The 16,303-nt window shown below is 52.3% G+C and overlaps 1 protein-coding gene across 3 annotated transcripts; it reads left to right on the top strand.

The window, feature by feature from the left end:
* Window positions 1–229: 229 nt before the first annotated feature.
* On the top strand, window positions 230–13,561 carry INTS15 (integrator complex subunit 15). 3 transcript variants are annotated; one of them, XM_070566237.1, is made up of 6 exons: window positions 230–683; window positions 1,156–1,377; window positions 3,421–3,586; window positions 7,628–8,152; window positions 8,984–9,023; window positions 12,752–13,561. In XM_070566237.1, exons 1-6 carry the CDS (start codon window positions 492–494, stop codon window positions 12,951–12,953), a joined length of 1,347 nt encoding a protein of 448 aa, XP_070422338.1. In that variant the 5' UTR covers window positions 230–491; the 3' UTR covers window positions 12,954–13,561. The 3 variants fall into 3 exon arrangements, 2 of the variants coding, with proteins under 2 accessions (XP_070422338.1, XP_070422337.1); XR_011524333.1 differs by having other exon boundaries at window positions 343–683; window positions 8,238–9,023; XM_070566236.1 differs by having other exon boundaries at window positions 343–653.
* Window positions 13,562–16,303: the final 2,742 nt, after the last annotated feature.

Below are 16,303 nucleotides of genomic sequence, written 5' to 3'. Positions count from 1 at the left end.
CGGGTGGGGGAGCGCGAGACCCGGCGAGCGTTCAATCGCGGGTGTGGCCCCCAGCGGGCGGCCCTGCCAGCTTGGCCGCAGGTCCGAGGGCGGGCACGGGGCCGGGGGGGGCGGGGCCGGCGGGGGCGGGGCCGGCGGGCCGAGCCGCCAGGGGGCGCCCTCCCGAGAGCCGGCCCGGCCGCGGCCTGCGCTTGGCCCCTGCGGGCCGCCGTCGCCGCGCTCGGCGTTCCGCGCCGTTCGGCCCCGCGGCGTCGGGCTCGCGCGGCGCTCGCTGGCCCCGCAGTCGCACGGCTGGGGCGCCCGCTGGCCGGGGCGGCGGCGATGGCCTCCTGAGCGGGCCCGAGCGCGGGCGGGCGCCGCGGCCCAGGCCCGGGGCGGCGGGCGGAGGCCGGGTCGTGGCCTCTTTGTCTCCAGCGCGGCGGGCGCGTCCGCGGGGCTCGGGGCGGAAGTCCCGACGCGCTCCCGGGGCCCCGGGCCGCCGCGGCCGCGCCATGAGCGACATCCGCCACTCGCTGCTGCGCCGCGACGCGCTCAGCGCCGCCAAGGAGGTGCTGTACCACCTGGACATCTACTTCAGCAGCCAGCTGCAGAGCGCGCCGCTGCCCATCGTGGACAAGGGCCCCGTGGAGCTGCTCGAGGAGTTCGTGTTCCAGGTGCCCAAGGAGCGCGGCGCGCAGCCCAAGGTGCGGCGCGGCCCCGGGGAGCCCGTGCCCTCCCCGCCCTCCCCTCCCCGACGGGTCTCTGCCCCGCCACCGCGCCCCGGCGCCCGGGCAGCAGCCAGACGCCCCCTGGTCCCGAGTCCTGAGCGTGGCCCCCGCTGAGAGCCTGTTCTTTGGGCGTGTGACAGCCTTGTCTCAAGGGGCTTCAAGGAAGAGGCTTTGCGGACTGCCCACGAGCCGCACTAAAGGCCTGTTTCGGAGAGTCTTGCAGCTGTGAGGTCATCCTGAGTCCCCCAGGATGATGTCTGATGAAGTCTGATGACATTTCCTGAGGTTAACAGGAGACTGCTACCCCCTGGCGCCTGGGCTTTACAGGGGTGGAAAGTTCCCCGGGGACGATAGTGTATTTTTGGGTTTTTGTTTTTGTTTTACTGTATGAATTAATACACGTGTTAAAGCCAAATTTTTTGTTGCTTCTCCTGGGTTTGTTTTACAGAGATTGAATTCACTTCAGGAGCTCCAACTTCTTGAAATCATGTGCAATTATTTCCAGGAGCAAACCAAGGACTCTGTACGGCAGATTATTTTCTCCTCCCTTTTCAGTCCCCAAGGGAACAAAGCCGATGACAGCCGGATGAACTTGTTGGGGAAACTGGTCTCCATGGCGGTGGCAGTGTGCCGGATCCCGGTGCTGGAGTGCGCGGCCTCCTGGCTCCAGGTACTTGTCTAGAAACAGCCTGAGGTCTCTGAAGAGTTGTTTACTGTCAGGAATTTCCATTTAATTGGATTTTGGGAGAGGTCTTTTCCACATGTGTTATCTCCTTGATCGTCACGACCCTGTGTGCTGATGTCCCAGTCCTGTTTTTACATACAAGTAGTAACCATTCTGGAGAAAATAGTAGTTTGGAATGGTAGATGAATTTTAAAAAGAAAAACAGAAGTGTCTCCATCTGCAGAACAAGTGAAAAATCCTTAAGGGAAAAGGATAAGGTAGGATTTTGAAAACAGGTATGCATGCAGCCTCACAGATAGGATTTTTTTAAAAAAGATCGTTATGTGTCAGATGGTAGTAATGTTTGTCTGTTTTATATACAGTTAGGTCAGTAGGCATGTGAATTGTTGTGCATTGTTCCAAGTGACGTTGCAAAGTTGATGACTCTTCTGATGTATATGAACATAAAAGCCTTCTAGAGTGTCTTTAAATTGAAAGAAAAAAATGTATGTTTACAATGGATTTCACAGTAGATGGTATTTTGGAAGATCCATTTTGTTTTACCTTTTTTTTTTTGATGAGGAAGATTGGCCCTGAGCTAACATCTGTGCCAATCTTCCTCTCCTTGGTATGTGTGTCCCCGCCCCAGCAAGGCTTGCTGACCAGTATAGGTCTGTGCCTGGGATCCGAACCCCAGGCCACCAAAACGGAGCACACGAACTTAACCACTATGCCACTGGGCTGGTCCCTGTTTTACTTTTTTGTTGCTCAAAGTCTTTGAAAAATTGATAATTCACTTTGAGTAATCAATAACTCAAAATTTTGATTAATCTGATCCTTAGCTAAGCTTACAAGATTTGCTACATTCAGTTTCACAAACCTGCTTCATTCCCAAATACAATCTTTTTTCTTTTCAATTTAATCAAATATTTTTCTTGTAATCTTGTTTATCCTTGAAATTTGGTTAACATAGATATTGTTCTTTGTAGCACATAGGTAAACCTCAGTGGAGTCTGTACCTTAATTCTTACCAGTCCGATTTCTGGGTCATCTGAGTTGAACACGTGTGTTATATTTAACCTCAGGATTACCTCTATCCCTTGACAAGCTAATGAAGTCAAGTTTAGCATCCTCTAATTCATAATATAATTTTCCGCTTGTCGCTTGTGATGCGGCTGTGCTGGCGAAATGAGCAGATGTCCGCGACAGGAAAGGGTCTTCGTGGTCTGGGTCCGGCTTGGCCACACTGCGGCGTGCGGCTGCAGCTTCCGCCTGAGGAAAGGTAGAGATGGCGGTTTAGTGTCATGGGGGCACATTGCAGCCTGAGTGAACAATGTGGCCTCCTGTCTCCTTGCGGTTTCCCCTGCAGGCCGCCTTGGGGCCCTGGAACCATAGCATCCTGAGCAGCTATTGAATGTGGCGGTGGCTACAGATTGGCATCTGAGTGGGAAGGAAAAAGGCAGGGATGGTGGTGACGTAAGATTCGAAGGAATTAAAGAAACCTGTGATAGGAAACCTGTAAGAGGTTGGGATTGTAAGAGAAATGGAGAAAGTACTGTTCTAAATCACGTCGTAGTTCACACACTCTCCCAAATCTCTTCTAAGTGGTAGCAACTGTTAATTTTTACCTTAAGAGTCTCACCTGTAGGGTCAGAGGAGTTGTCATTTCCTCACCTGAAGTCAGAAGTGATCTTTCCTAAGTAAACTTCAAAGCCTTTTATGTAAAGGGCGAGATAGTAAATATTTTAGGCTCTGCGGGTCAGATAGCCCCTGTCACAACTACTCAGTTCTGCCCTTGTAGTTCGAGAGCAGCCCCGGACAACAGGCACACACATGAGCAGGGCCGTGTTTCAATAAAACTTTATTTACAAAAACAGCTGGCAGGGTGGATTTGGGCTCTGGGCTTTAGTTTGCCAACCCCTGCTTCAAAGTGAGCTGGGAGCCTCTTTCTCCTTTCTTGGAAGTGGTTCTGCCAGTTCTGGTGGTCCATAGATGCTGGTCTCCTAGCTCGCGATTTCTGTAGTGAAGCAGACTGTGGCTTCTTTCCAGCGGACGCCTGTGGTCTACTGTGTGAGGTTAGCCAGGGCCCTCGTGGATGACTACTGCTGTCTGGTGCCGGGATCCGTTCAGACGCTGAAGCAGATATTCAGTGCCAGCCCTCGCTTCTGCTGCCAGTTCATCACTTCCGTCACTGCGCTCTACGACCTGTCGTCAGGTAAGCTGTAAACAGATTGCTGCCGATAAAGAAGGTTCAGCTGATTGCCGGTGTTGTTTCCACTGAACACCCGGGTGAACTGTCCGGTGAAGGCTTTGGCCTCTTTTGCTCACAGGGAGCCTTCCTTGGTGGTTCTTAGTTGCTTGACTCAGAATGGTCCAAGCGGCAGACAGCCCCAAAACTAGGGTCTGATGGCAGAGAGATGTGGCTTTCTCCCTACATGTGACTTGCTTTTTCACCCCTCGCTTTTTTTTTTTTAAAGATTTTTTTTTTTTTCCTTTTTCTCCCCAAAGGCCCCCAGTACATAGTTGTATATTCTTTGTTGTGGGTCCTTCTAGTTGTGGCATGTGGGACGCTGCCTCAGCGTGGTTTGATGAGCAGTGCCATGTCTGCGCCCAGGATTCGAACCAACGAAACACTGGGCCGCCTGCAGCGGAGCGCGCGAACTTAACCACTCGGCCACGGGGCCAGCCCCCACCCCTCACTTTTTATTTTGAAAAATTTTGAAGTGTCAGGAAAGTTGCAAGAATATGACAACAAGCATTCACGTACCTCTTGCCTAGATTCACCAGTTATGAACATTTGCCATATATTCTCTCTCTCTCCCTCGCTTCTTTCTCTTTCTCTCCCTTTCTCTCCACACACGCACACTTGCAGATATTTCTTTTCTGAACTATTGAAAGTTTGTTGCCAGTATCATGTACCAGCCACTTAAGCATTTATCTCCTAAGAACAAGAACATTTCCTTACTTGACCGTGATACCGTCATCACATCCACGAAATTAAATAGTGACAATACTGTGATCTCGTCAATGGCCTGTGTTCAGAGTTGCCTGGTTGTCTCAATAATGTCTATTATAGCTTTTTTTTACTCCTCCCTTTAGGGGATCAGGAGAATTCAGGATCCAATCAGGGGTCATACGTTTACATAGTTGTTGTATCACTTCGTTTTTTTTAAATCTGGAACAATTCTCAGCTTTTAAAAAGATTTCTTATCGCATTAACGTTTTAAAGAGCTCGGGCCTGTTGTTTTGCAGAATGTCCCTTGATTTGGTTTGTCTGATTGTTTCTTTATGAGCAGATTCGAGTTAAACGTTTTTGGCAACACTAGTACTCGGTAGGGTGTGTCCTTCTGGCTACATCACGCTGGGAGACACGTGTCAGTTCTACTGCTGGTGATGTTTTTGAGACTTTCTGAACGAGATGCCAGGAGAGGTCGTCTGGGTGGCCATCAGATGGTATTTGACTTCAGTTGGGAGAAGCCCAGTTCCCTTGTCCCTGTCCAGCAGCAGTCTTCTGGTCACATCATTTTACGCAGACCGTCAATAAAGGAAACCAGTAGAAGTTGACCGGCTCTGGTTGAACTCGGCAGGAGTCTCAGGCCCCATGTGGGCTCTTCTGCTCACTTTCCTCCCCCATGGGTGGGTTCCAAGGAACACGGATCGACCAGCAGGCCTTTACGCTGCACCGAGTCCTTCCACATCTGTGTCCTGGGTGACCCCCACAGCCTGCGTGGGCCCTGGGTGGGGGCTGTGGCCCTTGTCTTCCACATGGGGACGTCAGAGCCTTGTCAGGTGAACAGCTTTCTCTGCAGAACCAGACCCAAAGCCCGCTTTTCTGTTTCAGGTTCCTCCTCCTCTGCCCTCGGCTCTTGCCGCTCAGAGGGCTGACCAACAGTCTCCTTCTTATTCTGGTCTGAGAGCTAAGCCAGCAGCTCCGGGACCTGTGACCACATTGTCCGTTTTTGTTCAGTGCAGAATTGGTCTCCCGCCTGCACCCTGATTGCACTTGATTCTCCTTTGATTTGTAACTTTTTTTTCTTGCTGTTAGACTTTTTCGTTCTCTAGAGAAGGTTAGTGTGGACACAGTGGGATGTTCAAGTGCATGTCATGTTCACTCGCTGACTTATGGCTTCTTCCAGGGTGAGTGCCCCTGGGGTGGGAGGCAGGTCTGTCGAGCCGTGCCCGCTGCCGGGGTGGACTTCTCCCTGGCCCCCTGCTGCAGATTCTTCTGAGAGCTGTTAACACCGGGGCACAGTATTCAGCCTGTTGTTTTCAAAAGGAAAGGTTCATTTAAACCTAGTTTACAGCATCCTAGTTACTCTCCAGGTCATCAGTTATCCCAGGTCAAACAGGACAGAAATTGGCCTTAACGTTGGGAATGAGGTAATTAACATACAGAGAAAGAAAGAAAGTTCAGAGTGTCCACTAACATTCTAGAATGGATATAAGATATGGGATTTTTCTCTTAAGCCAGTTTGTCAGTCTGATACGTCGGTGATTTTTTTTTTCAACCACTTTATTGAGGTGTGATCGGCAGACAAAAAGCTGTACGTATTTGATGTCGGCGACTTGATGAGTTGGGAGATGCAGAGGTCACCAGGCATGCAGTGGTGGCCCTACACGGCTGGGCCCACGGTCGGCTGTCAGAGTGGTGATGGAGGCTGCTCTTGGGCGCTTCTGGTAACAGGAGCGCATTCCTGGGGTGTCTGCCTTCAAAGCCACAAAGAGGAAGAAGCTGGCCTATCAAACAGAATGTCCTCTTGCCCGAATGGTGCAGAGAACTCTGCGTAGGAAGGTCATAGGGATTATTTGCTCTCAAGCACACACACTCACGTGTACACACAGGGCACGTGTGCACACACTGCCTTCAGCTGGGGGAGGGGAAGGGATGCCACAGGAGTGGGCGTCAGACTGGCACTTCCCAGACAGAAACATCACGGGGGGTCAAGGGGCCGGACGCGGGGTTGCCTGGTGTTTATTTTGCCAAGTAAGGATCATAGACAGCTGCTACCTCCTGCTGCCGTCATTTCATAACAGAAGGGAGGAGGCAGTGGTTTAACACCGAAACAGCGGGTCGGCGTAATCTCAGGGGAAGAGGCCCGTGTCTCCTGAGAAAGAGCAGCTGAGACCACACACCCACGTGTGTCTGCCTCACCCCATGCTCTCCTTCCTCTTGCGTGGTTGGCTGTTGGAACTCAGAGCCTGGCAGGGGCTCTGTCGTCCTTAGCTCTTCCGTGAGCTGAGGGGGCACAGCCCCAGAAATAGGAGCGGGGACCCGCTCCCCTGCACAGCCAGCCAAAGGGCATCACATGCTGATCCCAGGATGGGCAGTATAGCCTGGTGGTTAGGAGCCAGGCCCCCTGGGGTCAGATCTGAGCCCCTCATGTGCTTCTGATGAGTCCTGGGGAAATTACTTAACGTCTCTGTGCCTCAGTTTCCTCTGGGGTTGTTTGAGGATTAAACCTGTTAATCTGTGTAAAGGGGTTAGACCAGTACCTGGAATACAGTAAGCCCAAAATAAACATCAGCGTTTGTTTTTATTATTATTGTTCTCTGTCTAGGCCGTAGAACATGCCAGTTCTCAGGGATCACGGGAGGTCAGGCCGTTGCTTAGACAAGGGTTCCACGTTTGGGGCTGGACCATGGGTGGGACACTAAATGCAGGAATGAAACCTACTCACAGGGAAAGGATGACTATGGTGATACTTTTGGACATAAAATGTGTGGAATTTTATTTAAATAGACACACAGGATGAACTTTCTTCACAACCTAACGGAGTTCTGGGGAATTGTTGATTTAACAAATAGTCAGTCCTGTGTCACTTAACTATGGGGCTGTGTTCTGAGAAATGCGTCGCTAGGCGATTTCGTTGTGCAAACATTGTAGAGTACGCTTATGCAAACCTAGATGGGATAGCCTGCGACAGACACGCCCAGGCTCTCAGGTGCTAATCTCATGGAAGCACTGTCATCCATGTGGTCCATCAATGACCAAAACATCTTTATGTGGCACGTGACTATTTCCTGAGCCCTACGTTGGCCAGACAGTCCTGCCACCAGGGGTAAATATTGAATAAGACAAGAGTCCCGGCCCTTGTGGAGGGCATGTTCTAGGAAAGGAGATAGGGAATAGATGAGCAAAGAAGTCCGTAGCCTGAAAGCCAGAGGGGGAGTCTTCTCAACTTAGGGGTCCGCTCCCCTCCATCTACCCCTGTCCCTGGGGCTGGAAAGCCTCCTGACCTGACACCTCTGTTTGCAGATGATCTCATCCCACCGCTGGACTTGCTCGAAATGATTGTCAACTGGATTTTTGAGGACCCACGGTTGATTCTCATCACTTTTTTAAATACCCCAATTGCAGCCAACCTCCCGATAGGATTTTTAGAGCTCACCCCGCTCACTGGATTGATCCGCTGGTGCGTGAAGGCCCCTCTGGCTTACAAAAGGAGGAAGAAGCCCCCGTTATCCAACGGCCACGTCACCTCCAAAGTGAGCCAGGACTCGGGGGAGGCGGACAGAGACTCCCACCTCCTGTACTCGAAGCTGCATCTCAGCGTCCTGCAGGTTCTCATGATGCTGCAGGTCCACCTGACCGAGAAGAACCTGTACGGCCGCCTGGGGCTGATCCTGTTTGACCACATGGTCCCGCTGGTGGAGGAGATCAACAGACTGGCGGATGAACTGAACCCCCTCAACGCCTCCCAGGAGATCGAGCTCTCTCTGGACCGGCTGGCACAGGCTTTGCAGGTGGCCATGGCCTCTGGGGCCTTACTGTGCACGAGAGGTGGGTGATTTCCTGGCCCGAGCCTTCCTGGGGGCGGGAGGAAAGTAGGGGCTCCTGAGCAGGTACTGTTTTCTGTTTCTTCCAGGCTTCTTTCCTCTTAGTGAACACAGGGAAGAGGGTAGAGGCGCGCAACACATCCGGGCAGAGTGCTGTGACCATGGCGTCTGCGTGCCTCCTGGCCGTCGTCCCAGCACTGGGCTCCTCCAGAGCGTGCATAGTGGCTTAATATCTTCCTCTTGGGGAATCTTTTTTTTCTTTTTTTGAAGTCCTTTTTTATTGAGGTGTAACTTCCATACAGTAAAATGCACAGGTTTAAGTGCAAAGTTTGATGAGTTTTGACCAATGTAACCACTGCCCAGTCAAGGCATAAAACGTTCCCGTCACCAGTTTTGAGGGCTCCTTAATTCTGCATTTCAGAACTTGAACTCGTCCAGGAGAACGGTCTGATGCTGACGACATGCTTGTGTTGGCTTTGTAACTGTTGGCTCACTGGGGTTGCCAGTGTCCCCAGGCGGTGGTCACTGGTGGTGGGTTTCCCTCTTACCGCCGTGGACGTCTGATCTGCCCAGTGAGAGCCCTGCCTCTGGGCCCTTTCCCAGCCATCCTACAAACTGCCGACAGAGCTGCCCACATCCCTAAGTGGTGTCTTCTGTTTGGCGCCTACTTTGTTAAAACAAAAATAGGAGGAAGAACCCAGTTTCTAAATGATGCTGGGAAAACGTAGCGTAAGGCACTCTTACTGTCTTGCTAGCATCCTTGAAAAGAACGGCAGGGACATTTCACCTTGTTGTCTCCAGTCTGCTCCTTAATTCTGAGCCTCCTTTCTTTCAGATGACCTGAGAACCTTGTGCTCCAGGCTGCCTCATAATAAGTAAGTGCCTCTCAAGACTTCTCGCTGGGCGGGCGGTGTGTGGGATGTGAGGCAGGGTGGACCCCTTGTCCTGGCTTCTTTGGGGAGAGCTAGTCTGCAGGGTCTAGAGCTTCTGTATGTAAGGAGCCCCTTAGGGACCTGACGATAAGTAGGGGCAGATATGGCAGGGTAACCCGCATGAGAGGAAGCCCAAGTAGAGAGGGAAATCAAAGAGATGAAGTGGCCATCTTGCTTTTAAACTGAGTGTCATTTATAGCTCACTAAAGTGGCACACCTATGTTTGGTGGGGACGTTGGTGCACACACACTGTTGGTGACGCTGTGAATGGCACAGCCCTTTGGGAAATGCTGCAGAGCCGCGGCCCTAGGGCACAGCGTGTCAGTTATGGCAGCACTTTGGCATCAGGTGGCACAGACTGGGTTCTGACTGCAGCTTTCTGGTTTTCTGTGACGCTTGGCCAGTCTCTTCGCCTGTCTCTGAGCCTCAGTTTCCCATGTAAAATGGGTGCAGTGATATTGGGTTGTGGTAAGGATTCAATGAGGAGGTGTTGGTAAATTTCTCAGCATGGTCCATGGCACGTGGGACTCTCCATAAATGGTGGTCACTCGCATGATTTTAGGGGAATAGTGATAATAATGGGGAAAAGCAGGAACTGTGTGGTGGCAAAGCTGCTGGTGAGAATTCCAGCCTTGCTCCTTCCTGTCTGTCTGAGCCTGGCGAGTTCCTCATCTCCCTCCGCCTCCATTTCCTCTGTAAAATGAGGAAGCAGTGTACCTGCCTCATGTCCCCCTGCCTCCCGCAACCCCTGGACCCCCTTAGGGTTTCTGTGGGGATTACACGAGTCAGGACACAGGAAGCACTTAGCACTTGGTATATACTAAGTATCTAACAAGGGTTAGCTGCTGTCACTCTTGCTGTTATTTTCATAACTTAGGAATTTCACTTCAGCCAATTAATTTCACTGAATCTAAGAAGCAAAAAGCTGTATGCACAAAAATGTTTCATGCAAATGCACTATCGTTAGTAGCAAGAAAACTGGAAGCAACTAACCGTCCCACAGCATGGGGATCCTTAGTCAGTCACTAGTGATGTCAGAAGGACGGAACCTTGTGTGTCCACCAGAAGTAGTCATTGGGGCCACGCTGTACGGACGTGTTTGTAATTGGAGGCGGACTCCCCTGCCCCCTGCAGTGTGCACAGGGACAGGGTTCACAGGGTGCAAACACCCCGGCGAAGCTGGTGGGGGATTCATGTTCCTTCTTCAGACGTCACTCTGGTCTTCAGCAGGGGTAGTGTGGCTCTAGGGCTGGCGTTGGCAGGCGGTGTGGACAGAGGGTGAGCGAGCCAGCCAGGCCCCACTGCACCGCGTGTGCTCACAGCCATGCCAGGGCCTGCGAGTCTGGGCAGGTGTGGCTGGGGCAGAAGTATGCGTCATTTGAGGCCAGAGGATCAGCCAGGTGCAAATTCACAGGCTGATGGCCAGCGCAGCTGTAGCCGGAGGCTGGCGTCCTCGAGCTGAGGTTGGGGCTCCGCGTCGAGCTCTCCGGGGGAAGCTTCCGTCAGGCGTCAGGGCAGATACAAGACCAGAAGGTGGAGTGGTTCCTGGTGAGACAAAGTGGTCCTGCTTGAGATACCATATCAACAGGACAGACAGCTCGTCCAGAGGGCCACATCCCTCAGGAGCCCACACTGTTCCTTTTCTTTCTTTCCTTTTTTTTTTTCTGGGCTCCAAGAAAATTCCCTGGCATCTGAGGACTTTGTTAGTGTAAGCTGGTGTCTTTCTTCCCCTCTGGCAGTAATCCCTTTGTAACATTTCCCTTCTTTGTGCACAGCTTTTATTTAATGTTTTCAGGGCATTAAAATAATGACAGGGTATGAATCCTTAATCGGCTCAGTATCATGACTAGGGGTCCCCTTGAGAATCCCTCTGGAGCTTCTTAACACCCCCGCCTGGGCTCCCTGGAGCCTGGGGCCGCCTCTCCTGAGGCCCCGTCTCAGAGCCCAGCCTCCCAGGGGCGGCCTGGCACTGACGTGGGGAGAGAGAGGACACGTCGTCACCTGGAACGCTGCTTTGATTTCTGATCGTCTCCTTTGTGTTGTCTTTCTGACTAGACCAGAAATTTCTTGAAACCCTTCTGTCCCTGGCAGGATGTACAGGTTCAAACAAACCTATGACCTAAATTTTGCCTCTATGATACTCCCTCCTTAGATTGATTTGTTGGCTTATTTTGATTGGATTTCTCACCCAGAGTTATAAACAACGAGTAACGTAGGTGAAAAGAGGTTCAGAAGACCTTCGGGCCACTAAAAGGCACCCGCTTTCTTCACGCCCTCCGTTTACTGCCTGAGCCGCTCCTGGGGGCTCTGGATACCAGCCTTTGTCCTGGGGGGCCGGGGGGAGGGTCAGTCTGCAGAAGACCTTGCCCGTCCCTCCGAGCTCCAGGGAGTGGCCGACAGTAGGCAGGGCCCACCAGGGTGAAGTGGCCCGGGGTGGATTGTCACAGACGGGGAAGCTGAGGGGCGGATGGTGGGTGGGAGAGGACCTGGCAGCTGAGATTTGGTGATGTGGGAAGACAGGCGTGGACACTCCACACTCAGGACCCAGCTGGAGCTACGGCCTTGGGGTGAGGCGCAGAGAGCAGAGGCAGTCTGTGTGCAGCAGAGGCTGCATGCGAGGGAGGAGGCCTCTGTGCTGGAGCACGGAGGGCTGAGCAGCGGCTCTGCTTGGGGCAGAGCTGGGGAGCTGGTTGTTCCAGGCTGACCGCAGGATGTGGACGGGCTGAGTCCCTGGAAAGCTAGAGGTGGTGAGGAAGTGAGGAAGCTCTGCTGCCCTCGCTGGAGGGGAGCGCGGAGCGAGAGAGGAGACTGATGCGGGGAGACTCGGCGAGGACTTCCAGAAGGAACCGCGTTGGAAATGGCATAGAGTTCAGGAGGGAAGGGGATTTCTGGGAGGAGGCTGTCCATGTCCCAAACCACGGAGGGGAGAACGCAGGCCGGAGAAGGCTCCTCAGGCTCGGGCGTCATGGGCTGCGCCGAGAGTGAAGGAGCGAGTGAGCCAGAGGGTCTGAAGCCCTTCGGGGGCTGGAGTGGAGGCTAGGGGCCCCTGAAGGTGGGCGGGGCTGGGCCGAGGCCTGGGCCATCTGAGGGTGGGGCCTGCACAGGCTCTCCCTCCAGGCTCTCTGGAAGGCCAGCTCTCAGGTGGCTTTGCCTGGAATCCAGTTAGGACTCAGTCGTTCAGGACGACAGAAAACCAGCCTGCTGTCCTGTTGGCAGTCACAACCCTCATGAGTGTAGACACTCGAGGCTGGCACAGCTGCTGACCTCCGTCCTGAGCTTCTGTAGACCGCAGGCCCGGGTGCAGCCCCTCCATCCTTGGGCACCTGCACTTCCCTCAGTCGCCTCCCTCTGCTTCGCCACCTGCAGGATCCTGGCTTTTCCCACTGCTAGCCCCTCCCCTCTTCTCTGCCCAGGGCCCAGTCTAGACCCTGCCACCCCTAGGCCACCTCCTGCTCCTCCCCAGATACGAGCTGGCAGTGTCCCCATCTGGAAACGTGCAGATTCTGTGCCTTCATCTGGTGCCTCTCCTAGGACCTGTGAGGGCTGCCATGGTGTCCAGGCCTTCTCCTTCTCCTCTCCTCTCCTCTCCTCTCCCCGGTGGCGCCAAGCCACAAGGTGGACAGGGCCAGCCCCAGATCAGCACATCCTAATCCTTCTTCTTGTGTTTGCAGCCTGCTCCAGCTGGTGATCTCGGGCCCAGTGCAGCAGTCGCCACACACAGCGCTCCCCCCTGGCTTCTACCCTCACATCCACACGCCCCCGCTGGGCTACGGGGCCGTGCCGGCCCACCCGGCCGCCCACCCCGCCCTGCCCACACACCCCGGGCACACCTTCATCTCAGGCGTGGCGTTTCCCTTCAGGCCCATCCGCTAGGCCGGACCCCCGTGGCCCGCCAAGTGGCAGTGTGCCTTCTGCGCCCGGGTCGGAGGAAGCCTTCCAGGGAGAGGGTGGCCGACGCCATAGAAGAGGATCTCTGGGGGGCCGCCAGGCAGCCCCTCCGCACTGGCAGAACGGCTTGGTGCAGAAGTTCTGTGACGTCGTGGTCCAGGTACCTCCTACCTGGTCACATTCGTCAAAGTCCAGATTGGATAGATGAGAAGAAGATTGTGCAGCTCTCTGCAGAGTGACGTGGGCGTCTTTAAAAGATGCCAATTCTGTGAGCCTGTCGGCTCGTGTGTCTTTTCGGACACGCTCTGAGCCTGTGCTGTCCGTAACAAGGATGTGAGGAGCGGCATCTGCAAGTCCATTTGTCTGGCTTCCCTCCTTGTGGACGGGGTGTGTCCCTGCCATGAACACAGGCTCCTTTGCCAGCTCCGTGAGCTCGAAGCTGGCAGGCTGTGACCGCAGGCTTACACGCAGCGCCTGGCACTGTTGAAGGAAACCTGTGAGGACTTGCCGTCGCCAAGGAAAGAACTTCTCTGTTTTATTGGGGTCTCTCAATTTACTTTTCATATGTTCAAATAAATTTTTTCTAAACAGTTTCATAGACTTTATGGAATGTATTTTAAAAGCTTACTCCGTGTGAGCCGCGGTGGTCTCCTCCTCAGCCTGCAGTGATCATGGTAAGAAGATTGAACACAATTTTACCCACTCCTTTTGACAGAGACCCCACAGATGGCGTCCCCACCCTGTGCAGGCATCTGGGGTCTGTTTGCTTCAGGTACGCGTCTTTCTTCCCTCAGGGACAAAACACAGCCCTCAGGAGTTTCTTTTCTAGTTCACGATTGGAAGGTATGTGTTTTGAGTTCTCATTTACTAGTTTTGGCAGGAAAGAAAGATACCATAACCATGTCACTGGGCTCCCCCGGGCTGAAAGTGAGGAGTGAGCAATGGTTACAGCAAATAATGAGCGTCAGAGGACCACGGGTAACTCGCAGGGATGACATTTGGCCTTGTGGTTTGTTTACCCTTCTGTTGCTGACTGAAGGCCATGACCTGGAAGACTAGACCTAGCCAGATTGCCTAATAAATTCCTGTGTGCCTGTGTGTGTGTGTGTGTGTGTGTGTTTTCTGTCTGGAATTTAAGGCATCCCTCAAGATAGTGCAGTTGTGCTGTCAGGGCCATCCGTGGTTGGCGAGGACCTTGACCACATGTGCTTTCTCGGAGCCACGAGCCCGTGGCTTTCCATGGGCCCCGAGTGCTCAGCCGGGCTCCACAGCCACAGCTGGCGTGTAGGAACTGGCCTGCAAAGGACGCCTATCGGGATGCTGTTTCAAAATTGCTTTTGAGAGCCATGGACTAGAAGGAAATGTCCTTTTCTCTGAGTTTGACTTCGTTGTCTTTGACTGATTGCGTTCCCCGCTTATGTGTGAATCTGCTGACGTCGGGTCAGGACCTGAAGTGAAATGCCCGCTTCCATCTTTTGGTGGGACACACGCGTGAGACTAAAGCGGTCAGCACGTGGCTGGTCCTTGGTATTTTTAACTCTGGTACCAAGTCTTCCTGAGAAGGGTGGAAAAGAAGCTCTCACGTTGCTTTGTAGTTCGAGAAGGTCTCTGAGCCTGGCCCTGTCTCGGAAGACAGCCTCTACCGTACCTGTCCAGGGGCTGGGTGTGTGTTAGCTCCTCTCCGACCCAAGGGGGTTTTTACCACAATAAACAAAGGAAAAGTGTAGGAAATAAAGCCACTAGACCCACAGACTTCCTTTGCTGGTGTTTTCAGCAGTGTGTGAGCAGTTATGTCAACCTATGAAAAACGATGTTCCTCCTGGTTTGTAATTATGTGCCAGGCACCTGCTAGGTATTTTACGTACATTAAAAATTGATATGTGAGAAAATATTTGCAACATATAAAACAAAGTATATCTATACCAAATGTATTAAAAACTACAGATTAATCAGAAGACGTTCCATAAAAAAAAAAAATGGGTGAAGGAGGCCAGCCCTGTGGCCAAGTGGTTCAAGTTCTGTGCACTCTGCTTCAGTGGCCCGGGGCTCAGGGGTGCAGATCCTGTGTGTGGACCTGCTCCACTCAGCCATGCTGTGGCAGCATCCCACATACAAAATAGAGGAAGATTGGTGCATGTGTTAGCTCAGGGCGGACTTTCTCACACACACAAAACGGGTGAAGGACATGAAACAGCATATTCATAGAAGAGAAAATACAAATGGCCAACAAATGTGAAAAGATCCTAAAACTGGTAACCAGGGAAATATGACTTAAAATGAGATGCCATTTCTTCACTTACCCATCAGATTGGCAAAACAGAAAGCGTAGCTAAAGGTGTGGGGGAGCAATGATCACACTGTTTGTGGCAGAGAAAATCGCTTTAGCCACTGGAGAAATCAGAAGATAAAGTGAGCCCATGACCTAGCGATTCCAGCAGCTACAGATGTTTAAGGGTGTTTACAGCAGTATTGTTTGTTTTTTAAGTCATAGTTTTATTGAGAGAATTCACAAACCCAATTCCGTCATTTAAAGTGTACAAATCAGTGGTTTTCAGTATACTTACAGAGTTGTGCAACCATCATCACTATCCAGTTTAGGACATCTCATCATCCGCCAAAGACACCCCACATCCATCGGCAGTCACTGCCCCGTCTGCCCCCGGCCCCTGGCAACCCCTAGTCTACCTTCCATCTAGATGGATTTGCCCTTTGTGGACATTTCATATCAATGGAATCATACGGTATCTGGTCTTTTGTGACTGGCTTCCTTCACTTAGCATAGTGTGTTCAAGGTTCATCCATGTTGTTGCATGTTTCGGGACTTCATTACTTTTTATAGCCAAATAGTATTCCATTGTGTGGATGGACCACATTTTGTTCATCCATTCATTAGTTGGTGGATGTGTGGACCCTTTGGCTCTTATGAATATTGCTGCTATGAATATTTGTCTACAAGGCCTGTGTGGACATATGGCCTCAATTCTCTTGGAGATATATGTGTACACACACACACACACACACACACACACACACATCTATATGGAAATGGGGGGTGCAGTGTTTTTTTAATAAGGAAAATCCAGAAACATCTTCAACAGCCATCAAAGAGGACTGGCCGACTAGGAGTTGTAAACTCAGACATCCCTAGGGACCAGGCAGGTAATGTCAATGGATGAAGCTTCCAGAATCACACACAAGTGGGAACTGGGAACCGTGCTAAACCGGAGAACACCTGGAGCTGGTCATTGACATAGCTTGGCACTTGGGCCAAAGTGAATGTTGCCAGGACTTCTGAGTTTTCAAGAGAAGATGGAAATAGGATTTTTTTTGTGCTG

The sequence above is a fragment of the Equus przewalskii genome, chromosome 12, assembly GCF_037783145.1.
Source record: "Equus przewalskii isolate Varuska chromosome 12, EquPr2, whole genome shotgun sequence".
Lineage (NCBI taxonomy): Eukaryota > Metazoa > Chordata > Mammalia > Perissodactyla > Equidae > Equus > Equus przewalskii.
Note: the sequence above shows the minus strand (reverse complement) of the source record. Positions and strands in the feature narration are given on the sequence as shown.

Excerpts from the sequence above, each read along its gene's own strand:
- INTS15 (XM_070566237.1), top strand. The coding sequence starts at position 492 with ATGAGCGACATCCGCCACTCGCTGCTGCGCCGCGACGCGCTCAGCGCC. Across the intron at positions 3,587-7,627 it reads GCTCTACGACCTGTCGTCAG|ATGATCTCATCCCACCGCTG; the intron begins GTAAGCTGTAAA and ends CTCTGTTTGCAG. Across the intron at positions 9,024-12,751 it reads TCCAGGCTGCCTCATAATAA|CCTGCTCCAGCTGGTGATCT; the intron begins GTAAGTGCCTCT and ends TTGTGTTTGCAG.